Raw genomic sequence first — 27,913 nt, 5'->3', positions numbered from 1 at the left:
AGACTAACCTCCACAGTTCTGTCATCGTATTGTTAGATAGGCATAAAAACATCATAGTATAATAAGGCATAAAAGGTCATAGTATGGTAAGGCATTAAAAAAACAGGATAGGACGTCATAAAATGTCATTGTAAATTAAGGCATAAAAAGTCATAGTATGATAAGTCATAAAAAAAACGCCATAGTATAGTAATGCATATATATAGTCACAGTATACTAAGGCACTGGGTGGGACAATTAACTTAATGTGCATGTTTTTGGGTTGCAGGAGGACGACGCGGAGAAAGCCCGTGCAGGCATAAGGAGAACATGCAAACTCCACACAGAATGGCCCCAGGCCTGGGATTCGAACACAGAACCTTTTCACTGTGACGCCAGTTCTAACCACTGTCACACTGTGTGGCCCCATCTCAAAGTCACCCTGTATATATGTCTGTGTGTGTGTATCAACATCTTGTAGGGCATTTCAAGTGCTCTTGGGGGCCCCCTGGTGGTCACGGGGGCCCTAAGCAGCTGCTTAGTTTGCTTATGCCTTGGGCTGGCCTTGAGTCACACATCACTCCTTCTACGCCTGCTCTCTCAAGCTCATTACCGTATTTACATGCTTGTCTTGCACAGTTCTTGTAACATTTCTATTAGATTGAATGAATCACACGGCCAAGCAGTCATCAACCAAAGCTGTGAGCTGTTGAGCTTTCAGCCCTGGAGCCTTTTCTCCTCATGGCATGCTGCCCTGAGGATATTTTAGAGCAGGGGTGGGCAACCGTGTGCTGGGAAAAGGTTTTTATTTCAGATGAGCACTACAGCAGCTGATAGTTTATCCTCTATATATGCATATCTATGAAGATGATAGGCTCAGTGGAATCAGCTGTCATTCCCTGTAGCTAAAGAAGAAATGTGTACTCTGTGGTTGCCTGGTGTTGTAAACTCCTGCTGGATTATTTGTGTGTGTCTGTGTGTGTGTCTGTGGGGCAGCCACAAGGTGACGCTGTAGTACACAATTCAGGCAATTTGAGGTTTCAACCAAAATCCGTTTCCACAGTTGTAATAAGTAACGACCTCTTTCTCATTGAATATTTACATTCCAATAAGAGATGAATGTCCTCCAATTGGGGCTTTTTTTTTTCTTTTTTTTACTACTTTCAAGGAAATTGTAAGATTTCAGCAGGAACTTTTTATTGCAGTAAAGGTTGTCTCTAAATGAGGCAAAGATACCAAGCCTGGATCTGATGGACTTCCAAATGAGGGATAAAACTGGACCAGACTTACTCCAGACAATCTGCTATGATCTCCCGATCTCCCCTGTGATACCCAGCGCTGGGAAAGCCTCTTCTACACCTTGTAGCCCTAAAGCAGAAAAGGCAGGAGGGCGTCTCTAACCTCCCCCTCCTCTTCTCACTGCCCATCTTTCTCTCTTTCTTTATACACACACACACACACACACACACACACACACACACACACACACACACACACACACACACACTGGACTCTCTTTTGAAAGTCTAGGGCTTGATTTAAAATTCCTCTTCAGACCGTGTCATGCATTTTATATGCATGGTGAGTGGGGGAGAGAGAGGAGGGATTGCGTGGGGCTCCAGCCCAAATGAACTTCCCTCCGCTCTTGGTCTCCTCAGGGATATATCCACACACTCACACACACACATACACACACCACCACTTTCTTTCACTCCTCTCCCCTCATTTTCTCGCACCCACTCAACTCTTTCAACATTAGTTTTACTGCATCATGCTTTTCACAAATTCCACTGAGCAGGGAGAGTGCCGTAGCCTTTGAAGACAAGTGTGATCAGAACAGAGGCAGGGGGTGTATTAAAAAAAAAAAAAAAAAAAACCTGGCCGCAGGGCATTTGGGGTTTTGCACTCGTGTTTAGCAGCTTGTGGAGCAGAAGAGGGAGGCTGACAAGTGCAGTGTTTGGGGACAGCTTTGATGTCTGATGGGGTGCGGCTGCTGCTTCTGCACAGTCCTTCACAAGGAGACTGTCACGTTGACACAAGCAGGCTTACATTTACAGTTCATAGCTGTGGATAGATAACAGACAATCAAAAGAGCTCCGTTGATACACTGCTCACCACCTTGGCATCTCTTATTCTCTTTCTGTCCTGCTGACATGCACAGAGATGAAACTGAGAATTGATTAAGAAAAGCAGACGCAACGTGAACTTCAGCTGCAGCTGCTTGAGAAATCTGGTTTATTAGGAACAATATGATCCCACTAGCTTATTGTGGATATTGCAGTAAACAACAGAAACACAATTCACTTTTTTTTTTTTTTTGAAGTGCTACAGGTTTGCGATTATAGACATAAAACAGTACAGCAACCATAGTGCCTACATTCATATATGCACAGAGAATATAAAAATTACAGTATATTGCTGTTATGCTGTTCCTATTCCTGCTCATGATTCACCCTCTGTTCCTCTCTTACATACACATCTCTGGAGTATCAAAGAGCTGTTGTAATGAGAGTGGTGTGTTGTTTTTTTTTTTTGTTTTGTTTTTTTTCTTTCAGTGAAGACTGACAAGATTTAGGTCTGGCAGGTCAACATTTCTTACAGATAAGCACTGAGTTATCATTGGAGCACAAAGCTGACAAGTTAAGATGATATAGCACAGTAACACTAGACAAACCCTCCACAGAGAGATCACAAAACCTCACTGAACAGACTCTCAGTGAAGTGAAGCGACATGTATTCTCATTAAGCTACTTTTGTGTTTTTTTTTTTTTTTTTTTTTTTTCTGTTTTGTTTTTGTTTTTTTAAATTAAAGATTAATACAAGTTAACTTTGGTTTCCAGCTCTCTAGAACTATACTGTTAATTTGTGGCAGTTTAAGCTGTAGGTAAGAGTTAAATCGACAGCATAGCAGCCTTAAGCCAATATTAATACGACACAGAAATTCACTTTTTAAAGATTTTTGTTGTTATGATAGCAGCCAGGAAATAATATAGTTACAGTGTGATTCCATAGAGTAGAAAAAAAGTGGAGACAACTGATTTTTCATCAAAGTACTGTTAAAAATCTGTGATCTGGTACCTCAATAAATACAAAAAGGAACTTCTTTGTTGTTATTTGTCATCTTCTAACCTATTCTGTTCATAAATATGGTTACAAGTAATATTTATTGTGTAAAGACAGTATCTTTCATCCATGCAACAAAGAAGTTGAAGATTTTTAATAACAGAAAAAAAAAATCACTTTTCCATAACCAACTACAGTATACAAAAAAAAAAAAATATTCTGGAGCCTGTGTGAGCCTTTTCCAAAATTTTCTATCAGACTGTAACACAAGACGGACATCAATAAAAAAAAAAAAAAAAAAAAACAGGCTGAAAGGAACAAATCAATGACTGGATGCATTTGCAGACTGGAGAGAAGGGACATCTCAGGTTCCAGCACACGGGACACACTGACTCTAGTGCTAAAGTGAGACCCTGCTGTCGTGGTACTCCACTCAGTCGTCTGTGGCCAAGCGAGGTTTTCTCGGTCCACGTCCACAAGACTTTGTCAGAATGGATTCTAGCATTACAGGGTGGCTGTGGGGGCCTCAGCAGCTGGAGGACACATGTGGACAGGGTCAGCTGAGTGAGTGAAGAGTAGGAAAACTGCAACAGAGGTAGAGGATAAAAAAAGAACTGATAGCTTTTAGAGTTGCTTTAGAGCGTGTTTGAGTTTTTTGAGGGGGAATAATTTAGCAGAGGTGTGGTCTCGTTTACATCGCTTCGCTTGAGGAATGCATTCTTAAAATCTTGTCCGTTTATGTTGCAGGGGCCCACTCCCATCTTAAGATGCAAAACACAGTCTTTATTTTATTTCTACCTCACGCTTGTGCTCTGCTCATCATTTCTCTATATATTCATCAGCATATGACATTTTTCTGCAACAACAGGCTTCTTCCGTGTGTTTTTTCACTCCTTAAAATAACCATCTTTCTCTGCTGGGGTTTGGCATGTTGCAAAAATTAAAAGTCAACATTAAAAAAAAAAAAAAAAAAACGCAATCAAAGAGCTTTCAGAAACTTCCAAAAGCTGAGCTCAGTCTTCCACTGGTCCATCCTCTATTAAAAGTCCAGGGAAAGTATAATGGTGCAGTGTGTTCAGAGTTCACTGGAGCCATCTGAGGAGAGAAAGCAGCAGACACACTGCGCTGGTTCGAGCAAGCTGTTTCCATTATACATTCTGAGCAGCTGTTCTGTGGAGGAAGTCCTTTGAAGGACGGCTGCAGGGGGGTAACTGGAGTCCACAGTTCAAACGGGGTTCTTCACCCTAACAAGCAGGGGCGTGGCTGAGGCCGCTTCCTCTCCGGTGTGGGGGGCGTCATCGTCTCCATCGTCATCATCATCATCATCATCATCATCATCATCATCATCATCGTCCCTGCACCCCCATCATCAAGGCCTTCAACTAGAGGTCTCGCATGAGCTCTGACACATCATGCAACGTCTACACTAACACTCAACGTTCATGCTATAACTAGTACAGAAGCAGGCAGAACAAAAAAAAAGAAAAAAGGTAGATGCATACCACTGATCGCTCCTCTCTCCTCAGATGTAGGCAGCTTAGAGTGATTACATCTAAGCTGCCTCTTTTCAAGACATCCCTTGCTCTGTATGGGCTGCGCATCTGGTTCTTTCAGTTGTTTTGATTTGTGTCTGTTTTGACACGGAGGGGCGAAGAAGAGGGAGTTTTCTGAGAGAGGGCTTTGAAGAGAGCCAGATTCGGAAAGAGTCTGAAGGTTGTCTCTGAGGGGTCAGGACCGTCTTTAAAAAGGAAAAAAGGAGAGGCACGAGGAAAAGGAGGAGGATGTTGAAGAATAAAGTCGAGCTGATAGAATACAGGGGCTCGGTTCACTTCTGTGTAAGGTATGCTCCGATGGTGAGGCTCGCTGCCCCGAGTGCAGCCAGGCCGAAGACTGTCTTGATGGAGGGCCAGGAGCAACTGAAGACGGACTCCCTCTGTCTGTCATACAGCTCCACAAAGGCATCCTGGGAAACAGACAAGAAGAGAAAGTCAGACAGTTAATTGGGCTCTCAAAGAATATGTTTTTACCTGTGTTTTTGTTCTTGCATCAGTTGGTTATCTGTTGGGTGTAGTCTACTAGAAGACACCATAATAGATAAGGCTGAGATGTCTATCACTCCTACTAAAGACATGCAGTAAATCTAAATGCACGGTTGATTCATATATGGCTACAAATATATATTTTCATTTTATTTATAAAAAAAAAGGCTCAAATTTTCTGGCAACATTTGGCCACTGTAGTTTTTAGCAAATGTTATTCAGACAGGAATAAATAGTACATTTGATGTGGACTATTATACTGCCACATGTTCACCATAATAAAGGAACATGTCAAACAGTGTAAATGTGTGGATCAGTGGTGTGAATAGTTGCTGGACACAATGGAGCTCTGTGGCACAGAGGAATAACATTTGCCTTTGGCTACATAGACAATACATGTTCTTAGTATCAACTGATTATTGGTTTTGGTCATTTCATGAAAATATAGAATATCAGCTTCATTATCCTTTGAAGGGTTGATTCACACATTATGAAATTAATTTGACTTGACTTACCACCTTCGATGCTGGCCATTCAACAGAGAGATAATTTGGGTTTCATTTATCTAGGTTTTGAGATATGTGTCAATACAATTGGAGTAAATGGAATTTAATTGCTGGTGCTCACAGCACTATGTTTAAACTTTCAACAGCAATATATCCAGAGTAAGGGTCTTCTTTTACTGGATAATACAGGGACTGTTTTTTCATTAGAAAGTATTAAACATGTTCAAAGTCAGGCTTGTACATTGTTTGGCAAAAGAGAAACATTGTGTCTTTAAAATCAACTTCATTGCCTCGGAAGTTTTAAAATATACAAAATTCCATTCATTTGCATTTTATTGGGGTCACAGTAGAAAAATTAAAGAATGAAAGACAAATATCTCAAATGCCTCAAAAACCAGATACCACTAGAGGTAAGAAACAAAATCTGCTTTTTTTATTAAATATAATTTGAGTGAACTTTAAGGCATGGGTGGAAATAGTGTTATTACACCCCTGCTGCAAGCAGATCCATTACTGTTCATCAGCTCTCACACCCTCCTACACACAACTTCAGACCGCCCTCATACACAAACACACAACACACATAGAAACACACATTTACAAACATGGGAATCACCAAAAGAGCCTATTCGCAACTGCAGATCAACATAAGCATAAATATATTAATGTAACTCAGAGGGGGCTCTGCTTTCTGCTGCTAACAGGAGTTTTTAAAGAGGTCTGTTACAAATTGAGAATGTGTGAGTGTACGCAAGGCCTGCACAGCAAACACCACGGCTCTGTGTGTGTGTGTGTGTGTGTGTGTGTGTGTGTGTGTGTGTGTGTGTGTGTGTGTGTGTTTGTGTGTGTGTGTGTCTGTGTGTGTGTGTGTGTCTTAGGCGAGGAAATACAGACATCTGCTCATAAGCAGTGACAACAGGAGCAGCTGGACAGGAAGTCATGGTGCTAAGCCTCACACAGACACACAGACACACACACACACACACACACATATACAAGTAGATTATCTTGAACCAAACTACTACAGTGTATTTTAAAGAGAGCAGTATCCTATTTAATATCAGCTCTTTTGTTAAGAAGCTAACCACATTAGTAGCAGTGTGTTGAAGCTGTACATATGAGCTCCTTTGATCCATTGAGTTTTTTAGTTGTAGCTTGACTGTTCTGTGTGAACAATGGTGAATTGTTAAGGTTAATTCACTACAACACTACTGTGTCAGTTCCCATGGGAATCTATTATCATTCTATTCTGATCTATCTTGATTTAATTCCATTTACCTACAGTAATTATGTTTTGTGTAACTCTAACTGGAATGCACACGTTTTAGTCGACCTTGATCTAGTAAAACCAAAACTGGGTCATTATACTCTCCTTCACAAGTGTCATATTTTAATATACAGTTTCCTTTTATCAAACAAAAGCCCACACAGGACTAAAAAAATGAGATATCAAAAGTATTTCCTGTTTCCTTCTCCTCCCTTTCCGTCCTGTGGCATTCCTGAGGCTGGGGGCCAGTCAGTGACACAGAGGAGGAAGGATCAGCAGTTTCTTCCCAGTTTAGATCCTCTGGTGTCAAAACACACTGCACTCTTAAATCAGCTGGCAATGGCTTTAACCACATGGCATTTCCTTTGTTGCAGCTGAGCGATTTTAATTATCCAGGGCTAAAACCAGCCAGAGTCTATACAGCCATGCTAGCTGCTCTGTAAGAACGCACTTCAAATGTCAACATGCTCTCAGTGACAATGCTAACATGCTAATGCAGGGCAGGTAAAATTTTGTTTTGTTTAGCATGTTAGCATGCTAACATTTACCAATTAGCACTAAACACAAAGTATAGTTGTGGTTGATGATGATAGGAATATCAGTAGTTTTGGAGGTGTTCATATTGCCAAAGTATTGGCAATATTTGGCAATATGAACCCCGCCCCCCTCCAGGATTCAGGTACCTGTTAGAGAACAACCTCTTCAGTCAGACCTCCAGCTGAGGTGAACATGTTGGTTTTGCAAAAACACTGCCCTCATCCCTTTTTTTTTCCCCACTTCCCTCTGGAAAATAACAGTTTGCTGAGGCAACAACACAAACCAGCTTCTGGGTCCAGCATCAAGTGCATGTGACTATGTGACTGACCACTGGCCAGGCTCGACAAAATGGCAAACTCATGATGCGTGTCCTCGATATGTCCCAGACAGTCAGCATAGATTATCATCTATTTAAGTCTGAAACAAAAGCAGGCCAATTACAGTAAGAGGTTCATAAGAGCGGTGATGGATGTTTAAAAGAATTCCACAAGGACATGGACGGTAATAACTCCAGACTGACTCAGGGGAGAGTTGGGAAGCAGAGCTAGAGGAGGGAGGGGAGGAGGGGTGTCAGGTGGATATCATGAGACTGAGGCATGCTCCACTTCAGCTCCTGGAACTTTTTCACCCACACGTTAGCAAGCAGAGCTGCCACAACCATGTGAGCAGTGTGAAAAACAAACCTTTGCACTTTCTATTTTTTCTTTCCTTCCTGTCTCTTCTCTCTCCCTCTTTCTCCGCCTGTATTGACTGCCATTATGAAAATCTGAGCCTTTGAAGAAGATAATAATGAGCATTTGGCAAAGGAGGACACAGACGGATGACCGGGACAGTAAAGGACAAAACATCTGCATTCATCACATCAACAAAAGACTCTATAATCCTCAAAAACTCATCTTTGCCCTGCAGCAAACCATCTGCCATCAGCAGCAGGTGTGCATCTGGGAAATAAAGTCCAGGCTGCAGCTCTCTACAGTATTCATTTTTTTTGGATCAATGGCTTTTAAAAGGTCACAGCCGCCCTACAGAAGCCATGAATCCAGTGGGAAAATGCCTAGCCTGGTTTACACACTCCCTTCCCTTCGTTTCTACTGCACACAATGAATCCCTGGGAGAGGCACATACAGAGTAAAGGAATCAGACTGAAAAGCAAGGACTTGAGAGGCTCCCATACTCAGCCATGGGGTGGCAACTTGCTCCCTGAGTGTCATGGTTACCCAGACTGGAAGCTTCACACATGATTTGCTTTTCCCACCAGCAGGAGAGAGCCTGTCCCCGACCTCTCTGATTTGTTTTTCACATGATTTAAACCTCTGGGTTTTGCTCAGTGCCTTTCTCGTGGACACAAAAGGCATTTTACACTGTTGTCTTCCTCGGACGGCCTTACGCTATCTTAAAGGCAACAGGAAATACCAAACATTTACCAATTCCTTTGGGCATCCCCCTAGCTACTGGGAAAGATCGCTTGGCTTGTGTGGAAGATAATGAGTCATCTTGTGCACTTGGCTAGCTCCCTTAAAACCCCAAGCAGCGGTCTGCCAAAACAGAAAAATGATTAGGCAGTCATCTCTGGTTTGGGACATTTCTGTGGGTAATTGCGGGCAGACTCAGACTGAGAGAAAGGGATGTGGGTTAAAGTTCAACTTGTAATTAAAGTGCCTGTTGTGGCTTCACTGCTATATTCACCTCTGAACTGGGCCTCTCCCCATGCTCTGTTAATTTCCAAAGCATTCACATAGTAACATACTTATAATACTGCATACGCTGCTGCTCTTTGATTTTCTAATGAGCCTCTTGCAGATTTCACCGCAGCTAATTAAAGTCAAACAAAACTCCCATTTCATGAGCCACAGGGAAGCAATGGGAGATTTTAAAAAAAAAATGCAAGAAAGGCATTAGTGTCCTTCGTAATTGATCTGTTATGATCAAAATATACTCTTATATCTCGCTCTTTCATGTGTGCATATTATTATTTTATGTATGAATGCATACGCAGATGCAAAAAAAACCCAGAAAAAACCCCAGCTCTCTCCAGACACAATAGGTGACAGGAAAGCAAGCTCTCGTCTGGCAGCAAGGTCACGTTCGATCAAGTCTCTGAGGTGTCATCCATCGACTGGCCTGGCGAAAAAAAGAGATGACGGAGGAGTTTGTTTCAATACTCATTACCCGGCGAATCCCCCTGTGTCAGCACCAGCAAGCAGCTTGGAACTGAGGACACTGAGCCCTTCACTACTCTGTGACAATACTGCAATACATGGAAACAACAGCATCACAGCCAAGTGATGACAGTTGGGGGAGGGGAAGCTGTGAAAATCTGGATAACACTCTCAATCGATACACAAACTTTTAGTGGATCAGACTTACAGAGCAATAATGCTTGTTTAAATGTAACATCCTTGATCTAAAACACATACACTTGGTGCTTAAACTATTTTTTATCGATTAGTCGATCAACAGAAAATTATTCACCAACAATTTTGTTTGCAATGGTTCGAAATTTTGAACATTCACTGATAAAACTGATACCACTTTCATGTTTGTCTGTTAAATATGAAGCAACCACCAACACCCGGTTAGCTTAGCTTAGCATACAGACTGGAAACAAAGGGAAACAGCTAGCCTGCCTCCATCTGAAGGTAACAAAATCCCTCTACCAGCACCTCTGAAGCTTTCTAATGAACACAATATATTTTATATGTTTGTCAGGCTACTAGCAGAGACTCCAGGAGGTTACAGTTCCTAGCTTAGAAATGGATGGCACATAACATACGTAAAAAACAAAACAGAAAAGTGCCATTTTTCCACCTTATTTTTCACACAAATTAAATATAAACATGATACAATTAGAAAGCAAAACCCGTACTTCCCAAAATGTCAAAGTATTCTTTTAAGGTATTTTCCAATCAAAATGTCAGGTAATTTTTGGAGGCCACCTTGATTTCTGGGATCTTGTTACAGGCAGTTTTCTGACTGTAGTGAACACCACATAATTAATCAGATAATCAAGAAAATAATGAGCAGATGAGACGATAATGAAAATAATTATTAAATGCAGCTCTTATCCAATGGATGGTAATTAATTTCATAATGCATTTTTAAATTAGCATAGATACATTAAACGACCTCTCTCGTGAGCGAGATGAACAATCCTGTCTTTACAAGTAAAACCATGTAGTACAATTTCTTTCTGAAAGACATTTTCACCTGATGCAATGGAACTGGATATCATTTTAATTTGAAATAGTCAGGGAATTAAGCACAAAGGGTGTTTAACCTTTGTAGCCTGACAATCTACATCCTTTAAAAATGTCAGGCCTTTTAAACATTCCCCATAAGGGAAATAACAGCGTTTTAGATGGCCAGACAATATGGTAACTGTGGAGTAATATCAGTTGTCTGATAAAAAGAGATCAAAAGGGGAGTCCTGACTTAAAACAAAGGAAACAGGGAAACCTTTTTAATTTTCCTCCACTCGAATTTTATTGTAGACTCAGGTTTCATACAACAGTCATTACACTGGACTCGAGTGTAAAGCCAGAAACATTTTTGACGTTGGATGCTACCCTAAAGGCTCATAAATATTCAAATTTGCGTCAGCAGCAGCATTTGTGTGTTTACAAAACAGCACGCTCTCCCATGGGAGCGAGCCTGCTCCACTGGAACATGAAACGTGATCGCCAGTAAATCACCCACACTCCTCATGACAGTCTGCGTTTTTTTTTTATTGTCTCCATTATTCATTGTCTAAACCGCCAGATAAATGAAGACTGTAACTTTACACATGAGACTTTGGTTTCTTAGGAGATGAATAATGCTTCAGTAAACTTGGTTTTTATCCCATCACAGCAGCGGCGGCAGGAGGAGAACAACTGGAGTTAAACTGTCCAATTTGTGCAGAAGCATCTTGTCTTCCTGAGGTTTTTGGGGAGGACAGATAGATTTCAAACTCACAAACATCCCTATTCACCTAACCTTGACTGAGCAGTTATACGATCCTTATTCTTGCTGAACCCACTGATTTTTATTGAACAGCTTTGATCCAACATGAAATGAAGGACTGGGTGACCTTGCAGGCTTAGAGGAGTGCAAGTGAGCGGATGGATGCCGAGTGTGTTTGCTCTCCTGTCACCTCCTCTCCCCCTGCACTCCTGGTTTATTGGTACCTCTGCACACCTTACTGAAGCTCAGACTGTATCATTTACAATCAGTCACTTCTGCATGCAGAGCGAAGCAACATCAAAGCAAAAGGAAAGCCACGGGGAGACAATCCTTTTCTCTCACAATAAATCAAACAATCTTTGCAGCTCGCACAATATGTTTCTTTTCTTCTTTAAAACAATCCAGCCCTGTGATTTTGACCTTGAAACATATTTCAAACTTAACAATTGATCCAAACCCCTTTACAATTGCCAAAACTTGGCACAATGGGTTCCTCAAATAGATACAATACAGCTAAAAGGGGATGTCTGCCTCATCTGAGGATGTCTGCCCTGAGCCCATCCGGCCCTCAGCGGAGGAGGAAGTGACAGAGTCGAGCCGGACAGAAGTGGCATGGCTGCTGTGCTGCTATAAATATCAAGAGGCTTCATCTCAGCTTCTGGTTCAGGGCTGCCCGATCTAATAAAACATGTCTCATCTCTGCTGCTCGGCCCATTTAAAAGGCCACTGATGACGCGCAAGAGAAGAGAATGGAAAAGGGCTGCTGAATCATCATCAACACGTGTGGAGGCTGGTGTGTTTGGAGTGCATTAAACCTGGCTTGAGTGGCTTTCAAGAAAAGACAGGATGTCTGCCACTTTAGTGTCTAATAACTCGGTGTTCTCTCCAAGGAAGCCACGCACGGTACATCAGCTGCTCCAGTGACGTGTTTTGTGGCTTCAAAAATCCATGTAAGCAGTGTGAAAGCCAGGAAGCTGCGGTTTCTTTTTCTGAGATAATTGTGTGTAACTCTCCATCCTGGGTTGTTTTGTTCAAAATTCGCACTCAGGAATGCGAGGGCACTTGTATAAAGAGCCACTTGGTAGGGAAAAGTAATGTCTGTGGCATTTAAAACATGCACAAGCACTCTGCATGTTTTAAAGGACAGTCCACATTTCCTATTCACTCTACAGTTTCGGTTAATGATTAGACACCTCAGTAAAACTTTGACATTTCAAACTGCTTTATCAGCTTTAAATCAGCTTTTCGATTGCTGTGTACAGGAACTAAAGCACCATTTATTTCTGGCGATACAAGGGAGCATGAGAGCCCCTGTTGCTGAACTGTTCTGCCGGATTGGTTCAGATAAAAACCTCTGATAGAGACCGTGGGAACCAGAGGATTCCCAAGAGGCCTGTTGCTTCTCCTGTGACAAGCACAGCCCATGGGAGCAGTTCATTTCCTGTGACAGGGGCGGCACGCTGCTTCAAGCCTTAAAAGTCACATCCACTGACCCCTTAAGAACTTGAGACCACACAACTACATCTCAGCTACAGTGCAGCTGATAATAGACTGACTGATCTGAGCTAAAAATGACTTCTGTACATGGAGTAGTGAACGAGATGTGTGGGAACACCATCTGAGGCATACTCGACGTGAAGCACATGCTGATTGTTCTGAACTTGCACCAAAAAATGAAGTCATTTGCTTTGGGATGTTCTTGAAATAATGCATTGAGCTTTGCTGTTATTGTGGTTCTTGCATGCTTGCATCTGAGCTTTTTTCTTTCAAGCCCTGATGTAACAGAGTTACACAATCCTGATGTTCAAAAAAGGGGCTTTTCAGACATCATGATTGGCCAAGTCTTTGTAAAAGGCCTCAACTGTTCAGTTAGTGTTAAGTCACTTCCTGTGCCAGATGCTGTGGGGATGACATCACTGTCTAGTTTGAGACTATGGCCTCTCTGTGGTAGAGCCAAGTATGGTTAAATCACAGGCTCTGTGTGGGTAACTAGGGAAAGACTAGAAGCAAGCCAAACATGTAGTCATACTAATACCGTGGAGGAAGGGAGGGAGAGCAGCAGGGGAGAACTACAGTTGGTTAGACACTGTAACTAAGAGATTTGTATTTGTTTTGAACCATTAACTGACTCCTAAATCTTAGCCCCAAGTCTACGAAAAAGTAAACCGTAACAAAAGAGCAAGTTTTATGTTCACAAAAAGCGGCAATGTTGTGATTTTGCCTTTGATGAAATCCCAAGTTACCCCCTGTAATTTAGGATGCATTGCCAAACAAGTCGAGTGTAATATCATTTAATAGAGAATTAAACATGTCAGTGGAGGAGAACGTATTAGGACATCAAAGCTATAGACGCCCAGCGCCTCTCGTAGTCTCCTCTTTCATACAGGAGACATCTTGTAAAGTCGGCTGATAAATGAAAGCTTGTCAGTTTTGGCAACAACACGATACTGGAGCGTTTACATGGGGCCAGGTTTCAGGTTAAGCTGTGTTCTCCGTGTACCCATGTAAATGAGATAGGCCACAGTCTGCGACAGGACATGCTGCAAGCAGAGCAGAGCAGATCGAGGATCTCAGATGTCCGATAATGTCAGAGAAAACAATCATCTGTTTGAGGTGCAGCTCCCTCAGGAACACCTTTGAAGTGGGGAGAAGAGGAGCCGGAGCAAACTGAAAATTTTCCACAATGTCACAGTAAAGGCATCTGCTGCCTGTGGTGGAAAGTAACTCTGTACATTTACTCAAGTACTGTACAGTTATGTTACTTCATTCTTCTACTCAACTGCATCTTAAAGAGAAATATTGCACTTTTTATTACACTACATTTATCTGAAATCTGTAGTCACTTTTCAGTTTATGCTTTAACCAATTTGTATAGCAAAACAATGTGTTTTCTTCTTTCTTCTCTGATTAATCATTAAATGACTCTCAGATTTGTTCCCCTTTTGAGGGGCCCGACTCCTCAAGTTGGGACCCAGTGGACTAAAAGACTAAACTACTCAACTGTGTATGAAGTAGGCTAGTTACTGCAATACTAGCTCCACCCTGACCAGCTACAACAATAAAATCCGGCTTGTTCACTGAGCAATTAGAGGTAGCACTTCTGTACTTCTACCTAAAGGAGCAATTTGTAAGTTTTGCTACTTCTACATAGCCAACGTTAGCATCAACAGCTGATTACTTACCAGTCCTGCCAAGAGCTTCAGCCATTATTGCGTTTACAAGACAAGCCATTATAATATGCCGCTGCTTCTTCAAGGCAGATTGGACTCTACAGTGACTCTGTATCAGAAAGTGACAAGACGGGCCAGCCGGACTGGGCTAGCTGGTTAGCATGCTAACTTTAGTAGAAGAAAAGAAGTGATAGAAATAGAAGTAAAACAATACTGTTGCTTTCCACTGCTGGGGACAGCTCTTGGTGAGTAAAGGAATGAATTTGATTCTGAACTCGTAACATTTTTTCTCAACTGGTAAGTAAACAGCTGTTAATGCTAATGTTGGCTATGTAGCAATAGCTTACAAATAGCTCCTTTAAAGTTTTGATGACAGGACTTTTACTTGTTTAAAGTGTTGTACTGACACTGTTACTTTAGAAAAGTGCGGAAACTTCCACCCTTGTCTGCTGTTGTCATACTTGCATCAGGGGATTAGAAAACAGAAGGTATCATGTGGGAAGACAAAGCAAAACTCAATATGGGAAGGAAAGAAGCTTTACCACAGACTGAAGGCTGAAATTGTGAAATGCGTGACAAAACTTCTCTATCCTGCATGGAGCATGAGGTCATTTAGAAACAGGGGGGAGGGGAAGGAGGAATTATTCTTACACAATTCAACTTCAGACTGAAAAGTCTAAGCAGATACCCACAGCCTATGTTCTGATATTCTCTCTGATTTTCAGCTCTAATAAAGACAATCTCAGAATGAACTCTCCACTGAGAACCCCCCCCGCCCCCCCTTGTTCAGGCTGGGAATACTAGGGAAAAGTTCAATTACCTCTCTCAGGCAACCAGCTGATTTTCATCCAGGCTGGGGGAAAGGAATGAGAGGAATGCATTGATGTGTGGAAACAAACAACTGCCCTGTGTGTGCCCAAGAGGCCTGATATGAGAAGGAATGAACCTTGAGATAACCAAGTCAACTGCAAGGAACACATCTACAATACACACTTGTATTATGTAATAAAATAACTCCAGCTAAACCCTTTTCTGAAATAGATGAATGTAATTAAAGCCTAATAGAGTAGCAAAGAGCTGGGGTGGGCTTTACTTCTATCCCCTGCCCTTTATCTTGTCTTTGGACTATGTTCAATGTGACTCAGCGGGACCTTGGAGACAGCTATGTTGAGTGGCATGCTTTAAAAAAGACCAATTGTTTGAACTATCTGTAGCAGGTTGGCTCATCCGAAGCTGTGTGACCTTCCCTGTCTGTACACATAGACCAAAAGGGAAAACAGCATAGCCTACATGATGAATGATAATAAGTTGCCTATTGTGACACTGAAGGTCTGGTGTGAAAATGTGCGGAAAGCTAATAAGGCACATGTCAGTTTAATAATAGAGGTTTTTGTTGGCATTTTCTCTCTGGGATAATCCATGGAAAATGTCATTAGCTGTACTCAGTGACTGTCTGTTGTGAGCTGAGTAGCCATGATGCTGGTGTGCACTGAAGGTGAGAGCATACTGCATCAAACAGAGACTTTTCAGCACACTGGAAAAAATCTATACATATATGAAGCTGTGTTGAAAATGCTCTTTTTTATTTTTATTTGGTGCTATTCAATGCCTGTGCAGATGTTTCACAAGTACATTCCTCTGCTTTCTCATCAGCAGATGGATCAGCTGAGAATCAGATGATTGTTGAGTCAGATGACTTTAACAGGCCACTTTAACCAAGTTTGCTCTATAAATTTCTGTGGAGTGAGCTAATCTATGCCTACTCTACTTAACAGCACGAACCCCAATTAAATCAAAAACATTTGCTCTACTGGCTCTATTTTCACTTTGGTCTTTCAACCCTGGTGGCCTGATCCTACTTTGCCAACCATCCATACTTTTTTTTCCCCAGCAATTACCTCTTCAGTCTCGACCTGGCTGCAGCAAATGTGGCGTCGACAGGGACAGGACTGTCTGTTTATAGCTTTATAAGCCTCCTCTCCCTTCTTCCCCTTCCACCTCTCCTCCTCCTCTACAACCCTTTTAGCCTCACCTCCTGATCAAAGACACCTTGTGAATATTCTTTAACCCCTGTCCTCCCTGGAGAACAGGAATGTGGACTCCCATTAATTCAAATCTGGAAATAGTGAAGGTCAAGGAGTCCGAGCGCCTGTCCTGATAGGCTGGTTGGTATCAGAAAATGAAATCACCCAGCTAGCTGATAATTTGGCACAGTAACAATCGAAGGTCATTTTACAGTGGTATACCGAAATTCTGTTTATTAAATGTAGAGAAAATACATACTCATTGGGCTCTTTTTTTTTTTTTTTTACAACTTATTTGCAACCACAAGTAGCCATAAAATGTGAAAGATAAATGAAGCACTTTATAGGTCAATTTGCAGAGTTGATTAAACTACTGGTGGTTAGATTTGCCGACACGAGCCTCGTCTAGACGTGTCCCAGAGTTAACAGTTTTCTATAAAGCAAAACGGCGCCTGACATAACTGAATCCAGGCGTCATAAAAAATTTTCTCTGACATAAGTCACAAGATGATGCATCCTTAGAACATACACCGACACAAATCACTGCATTGTCAAAAAAAAAAAAAAAAGCTAAGCAAAATATCTAAGAAGAAAGGGAATCACTTTCAGTTCTCCTGTTTTCAATTCTCCCCATGTTCTTTGAAGTATCTGTTATTATTTGACTTGTAATGACAGCCCAGCAACCAATTAAAGGCAGCTCCCTCAGAGTAGACTCAGTGAAATTGATGCAATATAGCACTGTGACAACGCTTGGTATACCCCTGCTGGCAGAATATTCCTGTTGGAGGTAGGCAGGCAGTGGTGGTCCTCTGAAAGCAGCAGGGGTTATCAGTGACAGTGACAAAATACCCGCATTGTATCATGCTGGCAGAATTTGGTTGTAGGTTGTTTTTTTTGTTTTTTTTTGCGGGGGGGGGGGGAATCAAGAGTTGAGGATGTCTTGGAGTTTTATGAATGCTGCCCTGAAACACTACACAGCAGCAGCAACGCTTGTTCCCTTGGCAAAGCTTTTATCTTCCAAACATTAGGGGCGTGTTGCTTTTTCTGCACTTCAAACCCAATCAGTCGCCATCAAAGGTGACTGCCAGCAGGGTGGTGCTGTGTGAGCTTTACCAGGGGTGAGAGCTTCCGGTTGCACACCAACACACACACACACACACACACACACACACACACACACACACACACACACACACACACACACACACACACACACCATCTGAAAGCCGTCAGCATAAAAGTGCTAAAACATCTTGCCAAGGTCTTTCCGTGGAGACATTTTTTTCCTTCAGCATTAATTCCGATAAATCACCTGCATACACAATCTGACATTTACAGTCACTGGCTCACTGCGTTAATTGAGTCTTTGCTCAGAGATACCAACACAAACCGTCGGAAACGCTCAATCAATACAACATAGTCGAAGTGATATCTGAGCAACGCCTGACCTCACTCAGCGTCGACTGAAACAGATCAGATTTCCTGAAAGCTATTTGCTGTGGTGCCAAAAGTCACATTGGGGAGGGGGTGCAGAGAACTATTTACCCCAGACCTCCATGGACGAGGCACAGAAATCTATTTACCATTATCTGGCTGTTGTCATTTTTTGGGAGGACATGTACTCAGCATTTCAGAGAAGAGCCAATAATGGCATGCTGTTTGTTAATGGCCAGTGCCGTGGCTAGTTGCACTGGGAAATCCCACCGGACATGGTGGTGTGTGCGTGTGCGTGTGTGTGTGTGTGTGTGTGCGTGTTTGGGTTTGTGTGTGCATGTGTGTGTGTGTCTGTAAAGCTGAATGGCACCACTAACAGGAAGCTAGGCACCCCGGGGCCATCTGCTCCCTGCCATGGCTCACATGTCACCCTGTGACAACACAGCATTATTGATTCACAGTACCACATCCACTTCTGTGTGTACACACTGATGTGCCACAGCATATGTGTGTATGCATATGCGTGAGTGTGTACACAGCCATTTTGTGGACAGCAAATAATTGATTTGCACCAGCACATCCGCTTTTGTGTTTGCCTTCCTGTGTGTGTATATATATATATAAACTTTACAGACCTTAAAGGGTCAATTCACCCAAATTGCAAAAACATATTTTCCCACGTATGTTGTTGGTACCTCGCCACGCAGATTGTTTCATTTTTGTAATGTTTTTAACCTGCATTATTCTAAATTTTTATAATAACAGTCGATCAAATAACTGTGTAATGTTAACGGTGTTACCTGTAGTGATGATAATAGAGAACACCTGACAGTTTCCCTCAGCTGTATGGAGTATTTTAGCATCTTTCAGCTCATTGTTTTGGTTTCACGATTAGCAACTTTACCGTTTTCCTTTCTCTCACCAGTGTTATTTTTTCATTTTCAGTGTGTTGAGCCACATCAGGCAACTTTTGTTATTTTGTTTTTTGTTTGTTTTTTTTTTAGCAAAAAGGCTCTAAAAACCCACTGTATGCTACCCGACCAGCACCAAAGACAGACAAAGACTGACAGACTGACAAAGTCAGCAACTACGTGAACATAATGGACCATTTAACAGCTATAGAGACAGATATATTTTTCTCAGTGGAAACCAAAACAGAGCTAAAAAGAGACTGATTACTGGACTTATATTTGTTAGGTGCCAGAAAGATGAGTGAATGTGTAAACCAATGGGCAACTGGTGGAAATTGCATTTACAACTAGTTTCACTGGCACACAGTGAAAGTTACTGCTTTAGAAACTCCTCTCCTGAGTTTTGTAACACAATACAACAGAGGTGAATACAGGTGTATTTGTCATCAGGATAAAAAAGACTCTTTCGAAATGCTCAACCACAATGTTGTGGTTAGTTATTTCACCTCTGTGTTTGGTTTTTCACATCTGGTTCACCTGACCTTTAACAACTATTTAGGTTATGCTTGCCATGCAACATACTCTCTCTTTGAGAACAAGAAAGTCATTTGAGCAACAGTACATTTCAAACAGCAGTAGCCATTGTTGCTCTGGAAATTAATTGAGAATATAATATGAAATCTCTTTTAAAACCCTTTTGGGGGTTTGTCCCAAAAATATCTACAGAAGCTAGACAATGGGAGGAACCGTTTAACCTTGCCCTATATTGATATACTGTGCCGCTTGCTAGGGTGTGCCCAGTGGCAAAGTCAACTAGTGTCTCAGTAGGCTCCTCATTATCCGGCTCCCACCATGACAGGAAAGGTGGAAAACTTTTTTTTTTTCTCAAACGGTTCATTAGAACATGTTTTCCATGCAGATTGGTGGTGGGTTTGTGATCTGAGTGTCATGATAGCGCAGAGGCAAACAGGGCGGGGATTTATGTGTAACATGACAATTAAAGGACCACACGGGAGCAGTGATGGTAACACTTCTATATTTAGAGGCCTCTCACATGTCCCTGCATTTTTCAGCGATCTGGAGCGTTATCTGATGCTGAAAGTCAGGTCTCAGGGTATTAGTGAGTTGTTTGTGAGGGGACTGGGCACGTGTACGTTTGTAAATGAGTTATGTCTATAGTGATGGGGTAAGAGACAGACAGAGTGTGACTGAGGATGAGAAAGAAAAGACAGGGAAAAGAAGAAGTTAGCTCTTGGCTGGAGCTCAGACAGCCTTTGGGGTTCTACTTGAGGGACATCCATTTAGTGTCTGAGTTTATCTGCTCCATATATTATTCATCAGTGTGTGTTCTGGCTGGGATAGTGCTGCTTTTAAACAGCTCAGGCACGTGTCCTTCATGAAACAGGAAAACAGCAGGTTGGGGTGACTGCTGATTTGAGCAAAAATAATAAAAAGAAACCACAATCATATGGCTGAAATCACAAATACCGATCTGTAGGCTCACACGGCCCCAGCGGCCTACATGAAGGGAATTTTGTAATAGACAAAATAAACAAACAAAAACCACACACACACACACACACACACACACACACACACACACACACACACACACACACACACACACACACACTCAGCACGCCAGCCGCCTACAGTGGTTCCTGAGTGAAGCATGCTCAGCTGATATGGTTATCCAACAAAAGAACAAAATCGCACACACCCTTCACCGGCCACTCAGGAAAGGAACACCCAGGTCGTCTCCATTATTTATTTACAGTCGCTGTTCCCCAGCAGACATTCCTCCAGCTCTCCTCAGGAGGCCCAGAAATAAGCACGCAGGACAGGGTGGAGGGTCTCCGGGGAGAAGCAAGGTCGAGGAAACGGGCGGCGCACTCGCAAAGCCCCGGCATTACGTCCCTGAAACTGAAACAGAACTGTGTTTCTGTGCTAATTGTGTTGTTTGAGTGTTTTCCACACACAGTATAGGTGCACATTTCTGGCACGTTCATGAAATGCTCGGCATGCGTGGAATGGTAAACATGACATAGAGGTAAGGAGTGTCATGTCAAGTTGAGAAGATCTCAAACTGCATGTCTGACCTTATGTTCAAGTCAGCAGAATGGAGAAAAAAATCCTTTTATTTTGGTGAATTTAGTTTTGTAGAGACACTGTGTTTCTATAATTAAGACTGACAGCATGTCTGCAGGTTGACGATCAACTCCATTTTATTGTCAGAAAATAAAAGAATTGCAGTTCAAGTTTTTTAATAAATAGCTAAATTATTCATGGCACAAAAGCTTATGTCTGTTATTCTATGTGGCGAAAGACTCTAAGGTGATGATACAAAGCCAGCTTTGCTCTTTCTATAATAAGAATTACTTGTATTTCTTGAATGAAAATGCCCACAAATGGTAAATCCTTTGAAGAATTGTCATGCAGTGTCCTAAAATTCCTGCATAACAGTCATTTATGCAAGCAATGATGTATAAATATACAAACGATATGAGTTTTTTCAAAGTAAAAGTTAAGATAAATGTCTGTTATTGGTACCAAACTGTCAACCCATTGTTTCAGTTAGGCAGTTATTCAGATACAAGTGACCTCAGCACTGGATGTGATTGACGTAGTCTCTTTATAGTCATTCAAACTGCACCGTCTAAACTATGAAGGGTTAAACATGCTTTCTTAAGGATTCCACACACTGGACTGAATGTGTGAGACAAAGGTCTTTGTGCTTTGAGCATCTCAGAGACCCAGGAAGCAGAGAGACTGGAGGGCTCTCCTGAGCTGCTCCTGACAGAAAGTATTCATGTCCAATTGATTCAGAGAGTTACAGCCTCAGAGCTGCCTGCGTCTGTAGAAAATGTTTCTGAGATTACAGTTGCCGGGCTGATGGGTGTAAACACAGTGGCAGATGGTGAGCGACCGAGGCCTGCGCAGCAAAAGGGGTACAGTACAGGGGAAAATCTTGGCTGCTCCTCGCCACACTAAGCTCTTTTGTGGCGTAGATTCTCCATTACAGGGCCGAGAGTCCACATCAAGAGGTAACATTGTTGTCAAAAATCTCCAAACTCAGCCTTAGTTAGAGACTTTTCTGCTCTTTCAGCAGTGAAATTATGTTGTTATTTCTCTGTTTTGAAATGATGGGTGGGAGGGAAAAACCCAAAATGCTATTTGCATGAGTAATCGTTTACTCCTCTGTCTGATTGCTGGGAACAAGAAATCAGAGTTTGTCCCACACTCTAATTTGTGAAGCCAGACTGATAAACACTTACAAATTCACAGATGGAGAAAGGAAACAACAGACTGTGACAGCACGCAGTGTGAAAAGAGAAGGTTTCTAGCTGGATCAATCATAACTTATAGAGCTCATTACACTGAAAAGCATCCTCTCCTCAGATGTAGCATCCCTTTCACTGTCGATACAGGCTTCTTTTTTCTTAGTTAAAAGCCAAGGGAAGCACAGCCTTGAACACTTCCTGAATGGTGCCATGGTTAGTATTGACTTGTGTTAAACAAAAAGAATTTACATCAAGGAGACACAAATTGGACGTAAGTGAGATCTCATCCAGATATTTTTTTTGCCCTCCTGTGAGTGGCTGCATGTGCTTCTTTTGTGATTCAGTTTGTTTGTATTTTTTTTTCCCCCCTCCTCTGCTCTGCAGACATGTCACCTATATGGAGATTAATGACTTCCTCGCTCTTCCAGATCCACTCAGCCTCAACAAGGGAGTAGTGGGGTGCAGCCAGATGCAAGCAATACCATAGCAACATGCAGGTCCCACCCGTCGCGGAGCAGATTGTGCTCAGGGAATCCCCCACAGGTTGGACCCAACCTAAGCCAACTTACATTGTCCACTCCTCTCACACACACACACACACACACCTGTGACACACAGAGAAATAGGCCGCCTGTTTAGCAGCCTTCCTCTGACACCCGATCTTGTTTACAGGTGATTTAACTTCTTACTCTTATCTACTACATGAAAACGAGACTCAACAACAAGACAAGAGTCTACCGAGCTAAATGCTAATGACAGCGTGATTACATGGTCAGAATGACAATGCTTACATGCTGGTGTTTAGCAGGTACACTGTTTACCATGTTCACCATCTTGGTTTTGCAGCTAAGGTAGATGGAAGCATTGTTGGGTTTGTACGTATTTGTCCATAAACCAAAGTTGATGCTGATGATTGCTCTAAATGAAAAACCTGGGCTGACCAAAGTTATCACAATGCATCCTGAGGGGAAAGTTAATGTGTGTGCCAAAATTCATGGCAATTCATCCAATAGTTGTTGAGACACTTCACTAAAAACCATGGTTGTGAACCTCATGGTGATGCTAGAGACAGGTCACCGTATCACCATGGGGATTCATCCTCTGGGGACAATCGATGTCTGTACAAAATTTCATATCCAGTAGTTGTTGAGATATTTCAGTCTAGACCAAAGTGGGTGACCAACCGACCAGCTGACTGACTGCTAGGTTAACCTTTCAAAGTTGTGAAACTGTTGTTTTTCTCTGCAACACATTTTGGCATTTCGCTGCCTGACGCCCCCGTAGTCAGTCAAATGTCTGAGGTCAAGCATATAATTTCAAAAGTCGGACGCCGCCTGCCACATTGTTCAGTCATTTGGTATTTACTGCGAGCAGCAGTGAATAAACACAGGTGCATTGTGTGTGGGTGACGCTGTAGCCTAAATGCAACTTGTCCCCTGATGAGAGCAATTTCTGTCACCACAAAGGTTAAATTTATACAGGTGGAGAAAACCTGAGTGTTAGAGACAATGAAGGGACAGTGTTTCACATCCTGGAGTGTGGGAAGTAATCAGTGCAGAATGGGAGCAATTTCACCCTCAGCTGGGTTTTGCACATACAGTAAGTGCTTTGTTATTCCTAATTGGCAGAGAGTTTCATTTAAGTAAAACTATACTTGACTCACTGGTGATGCCTAGACTCAACAACGATTAGTGGCCACTCCTATTTTGGGCTCAAATTACCTAAAAAACAACAGGAAACAGAGGGTGGCTGATAGAAAGCTGTTTCCACACCACTCACACATGTCAAAATGTCAGTAATAGGTTGATTAGGCCTCAACCTTTGTTTTAAGAGTGGTGAAAAACACAAGAGTCACCTCTAAGCACACAATAACACAATAGGCAGAGTAAGTGACCATAAGCACAGCCTGTCTAAATGCACATGTAACGACGTTTGTTTCGTGTTGTCGTCGTTAGGAAGCCGTGAAAACTCCATCAAGAAAAATAATGTCTCTCACTTTAATCTACCCTCACAGAGCCAGAGGCTCATCAGAGAGGTGCAGTGACTGAAACTGTTTTATTCTGATTCATATTCTTACAGCCACCTGGCAGGTGGTGGATGAAACGAAGGAAATAATTGTGACCCATATGTACTTTGAAAATGTGTGACCCCAAAATGCATGAACCTCCCTCAGCAAAGTCCACAATGAGCGGCTTGGATATAGAAATGTGACATATTTGCTTCATTGCAATGCACTGAAAGCTTTCACAACGAAACACATCTGTTGCCACATAATTTCCAAACAGCCATTACCCAGTCTGTAAAGGGCTAAAAAAGAGGACACTGAGGTCCTGTCCTCAGTTTATTTTTTTGGAAACTGGAGGGTGTTCATGTGCATGTTACAATTAAAAGACATGATGAATATTTAAAGGGCTGATTCTAATATTTTTAGACTCAGTATATTGAATTTTCTGAAGCCAGCAAAATAAATAAATGGATGAATAAAAAAAGGATTGATTGATGATCTTAGTATCTCTAAAACCCTGGCCAGAGCACTCAAAACATCTGATAAACAAGCTCAGCAACATGTGCATTATGTGGATTCAGAAAGCAAGTTACAGAAAACAATTAACCAACTTTTAGTTGCCATCTAAACCCAAATACATCCCAAACTCGTCAGTGTTAAACAGACTCTTTAGGTCCAAGAGCTGCTATGAATAACAAGAGAAAACAACCTATTTGGCACAAGCTGAATGACTTTCATTATATTTCAAAATCTAGCCAACAAGTCAGTAAAAAAGGAGAAGCTGAATTTCACAAACCCAGTCTAGAGCACAGACCACGCTTTGTGCCTGCAGTGTCAGTTATTATAAGGTCAGGTAATAACTGAAACACACACCTGAGGAAATTCCCCACTTGACAGACATTCAAATGAATATATAAATCTACATCAGTGTCTGTTAAAATCCAACACGCCCAAAAGTGTTCAAGATAAATACAGTATTCTGTTTTAAATTGTTTTAGAGCCTAATTTGAGCCAAAATCATTAGGATGCAGTTTTTTGAGGTGCTGAGAGCTGAAATCCACCAAACTGACCCAAACTGGAGACATACGCCTCAAAATAATCCTAAATAATCCTTTGGATTAAAAGACTATGCTTTTACTCTCCAGCGGATGCAGAGCAGCAGAGATACAGTCATCTCCGCCCAGCTGGAAAACATAGACTATGATGACCTACATTATTATACAGTGGGCACAGGCTCCAGAGACCTCGAGCAGGCATCTCGATAGGCCAGCCTGCGCCAGCTTCAAGGCACAGGTCTGAGAAAAAAGCAGACAAAAGAGTTCCAACCTAGATGCACAGAGGGCTGCATGTTAAAAAACAGCGGCTGCAGATTAGCACTCTGTGTTCCTGGAGGGCCCTCCCTCTGTCGCTGCCTTTGATATGTGGCACAACCTGCCACCTCCAGGGGCAAGGCACACTCAAGGGGAATGTTAAACGGTCCTTCCCTTTGAGATGAAATGTTCAATATGAATCATTGATGACCCCCCTCTCCAAATCTGATACCTTCCAGCTAAGATCACCACGCAGCACAAATGTTATGCTCTCATTAAGAGCACCTCTGCTAATTAGAGTCTAATTCGTGGCAGATTGGTTTAATAGCTGTCGAGGAGGCTGCTGTGCTCCTCACTGGAAACGGAGCTGAGCTGGAGTTTGCAGGAGAATTGTTGTAAAAGAAAAAAGAAAAAAAGAGAGAGAGAGGAGAGTTTAGATGCCTATCCTCATTAGTACCTGAAGCTAACGTGTAATTTCTGTGTGCAGAAAACAGACCTGATGGCTGAACCCTGTCCAGCCATGCCCAGAGGCCTGAACACATTAAGTCAATAGTTTTCTGTTTGCTGACATGTGTCTGGCCTCCTCCCTTCTGCTGGAAAGATGACCTGCATCACATCACAGCTGCACCGGAGCACTTTGGTACATAAAGCTTCAGAACCAGGTAAATGCTGAAACAGCCATATGGTGCTTTCTAATGTGATGCATTGATTACTGGTCATATTGGTTTTGTGAGCTTCATTTTCCCCTGGATGACACTGAACTACCCTGTGTGCTCCCTGACAGCTGCGTGGCTGCCACTGGCTATCCAGTTGACAGGGCGGGCTTTCTGTCGGAGCGTCGGGAGGTGTGACAGAGCTAGCAGTCTGATTGGTCTAATAAGTTTAACAGCCACCGTGAACGTCCAATCGGAGCTGCCCTTTAAGTGAGGCCGTCCGTCTCGAACGTTTGCGCTGTGGTGCCACATCTAGAGATGGATTTTTTTTTTTTTTAATTAATGATCACTTACAGATGTGCTTTCGATATTGTATGTCGGGTCAGAATGCACGTTTTAATCCCAACTGAACACTTGTAAGCATCTTAATTCACTGATTTCAAACCTCAGCAAAAGAGGACTTTTGCGCCACCGTGGCACAGAACTGCAAATCGCTCAGATACACGGAATCAGACCTACCCATCCCCCGTTATCCTTTATCCAGCTGTTAAGAGGTCCATTTAAATACTCCGTCATCCACTCCACGATGTTGTCCACCTGCGATGTCATCTCCTCCTTGGCCGCGCACTCAACGCACACCGTGCCCCCGAACTCGAAGAAAGCGATAATCCGGCCCCAGTTCACCCCGTCCCGGAACAGTTCGTCTATAACCTCGGCGAATCTTCTCTGCGCCGTGGTGGAGGTGAGATAGAGCTGCCGCGACATCTCCGTGAAGTCCGGCTGGTATAATCTCTCAAGTTCGTCTCCAGCCTCGCGCAGGACTCTGTGGATCTCGGCGTGCGGGTCGGACTGAGAGAGCCGTCTGCAGAGGTTAGGTGAGCTGTCGTTGTCAGGCCCGGTGTTGGCTTCACGGCACCGGCGGACCAAAGTCGGTGGAGGGGCAACTATTGAGCCATTATTAGCAGCATCTTCATCTCGGACATCATCAAATCCCCACACGTATCCCCGTTTGGAGAGTTTATGGCAGATGTACTTTTCCACAATATTGCGATTATACTCGCTCGCCATCCCGGCTTAATTTGTACAGACAGAGGGTGTCCTAAATAAAATGCATTATGCTCGAAAGCGTGCACTGTACACTGCTCTGCACAGGCTTGTCCGAAACTCGGTTCTAATCAAATGGAGCCTAAGCAAAGCAACGAGTAATCCCAGTCAGAGAGCAGATAATGATTCGAGAGTTGAAGAAATTCCTCGATTAAAACTGCACAGAAAACGTTTCAAAAGTCAAAAAATACTGAGTCCATGTAAGCAGCAGTCCTCATTTCCCGAATCCTTGGAGGGACATAGGCGACCGTCTCTTTGCATAGAAATCCAATATGCGGAAGAGGTTTGGAGTAGTGTTGATCTATTCCTGTGCACATTACCCAGACGTGAATGTGTTGCAAATAAAAAAAAAAAAACATGAATGAAGGCCAGAGTTGTACGCGCCTGAAGGGGCTTTAAACGCCGCCAACTATTTTAGCAGCGTTTACGCACAACCATGCGCAGGACTGTGAGCCAGACAAGGTCGGACTGAGTCCTCTTCCACGATTGCTCCTCATATCCTCCTCGGCAGCACCCTGCCCACCGCCAGTGGGCCGCGCTCTGCTGGTGAGGTATTCCTGACGTCAGCCAGTAATTCCTTTGGCTGCGCTCGGAGACTCCAAGTGCACGAGAAGCTGCACCAAAAATCACTAATGGTTCACATTCTCATGATTGCTTGTTTAAATCACCAATTTTATGACTGAAAAAC

General features: G+C 42.5%; 2 protein-coding genes across 2 annotated transcripts in view; one reads left to right on the top strand and one right to left on the bottom strand.

Moving 5' to 3' along the window:
* The window catches only part of LOC130178773 (5'-AMP-activated protein kinase subunit gamma-2-like), a 27,450-nt gene extending 24,368 nt beyond the window's left edge, over positions 1–3,082 (top strand). The window contains exon 17 of the transcript XR_008829198.1: positions 269–3,082. The gene's annotated coding sequence lies outside the window, so the exon portion shown is untranslated. The remainder of the gene's footprint in view (positions 1–268) is intronic.
* Positions 2,181–27,913, bottom strand: bcl2b (BCL2 apoptosis regulator b). The gene is made up of 2 exons (XM_056391241.1): positions 26,641–27,913; positions 2,181–5,005 (listed from the first exon to the last, which is right to left on the bottom strand). Exons 1-2 carry the CDS (start codon positions 27,187–27,189, stop codon positions 4,868–4,870), a joined length of 687 nt encoding a protein of 228 aa, XP_056247216.1. The 5' UTR covers positions 27,190–27,913; the 3' UTR covers positions 2,181–4,867.

Source organism: Seriola aureovittata, chromosome 12, assembly GCF_021018895.1.
Source record: "Seriola aureovittata isolate HTS-2021-v1 ecotype China chromosome 12, ASM2101889v1, whole genome shotgun sequence".
Lineage (NCBI taxonomy): Eukaryota > Metazoa > Chordata > Actinopteri > Carangiformes > Carangidae > Seriola > Seriola aureovittata.
Note: the sequence above shows the minus strand (reverse complement) of the source record. Positions and strands in the feature narration are given on the sequence as shown.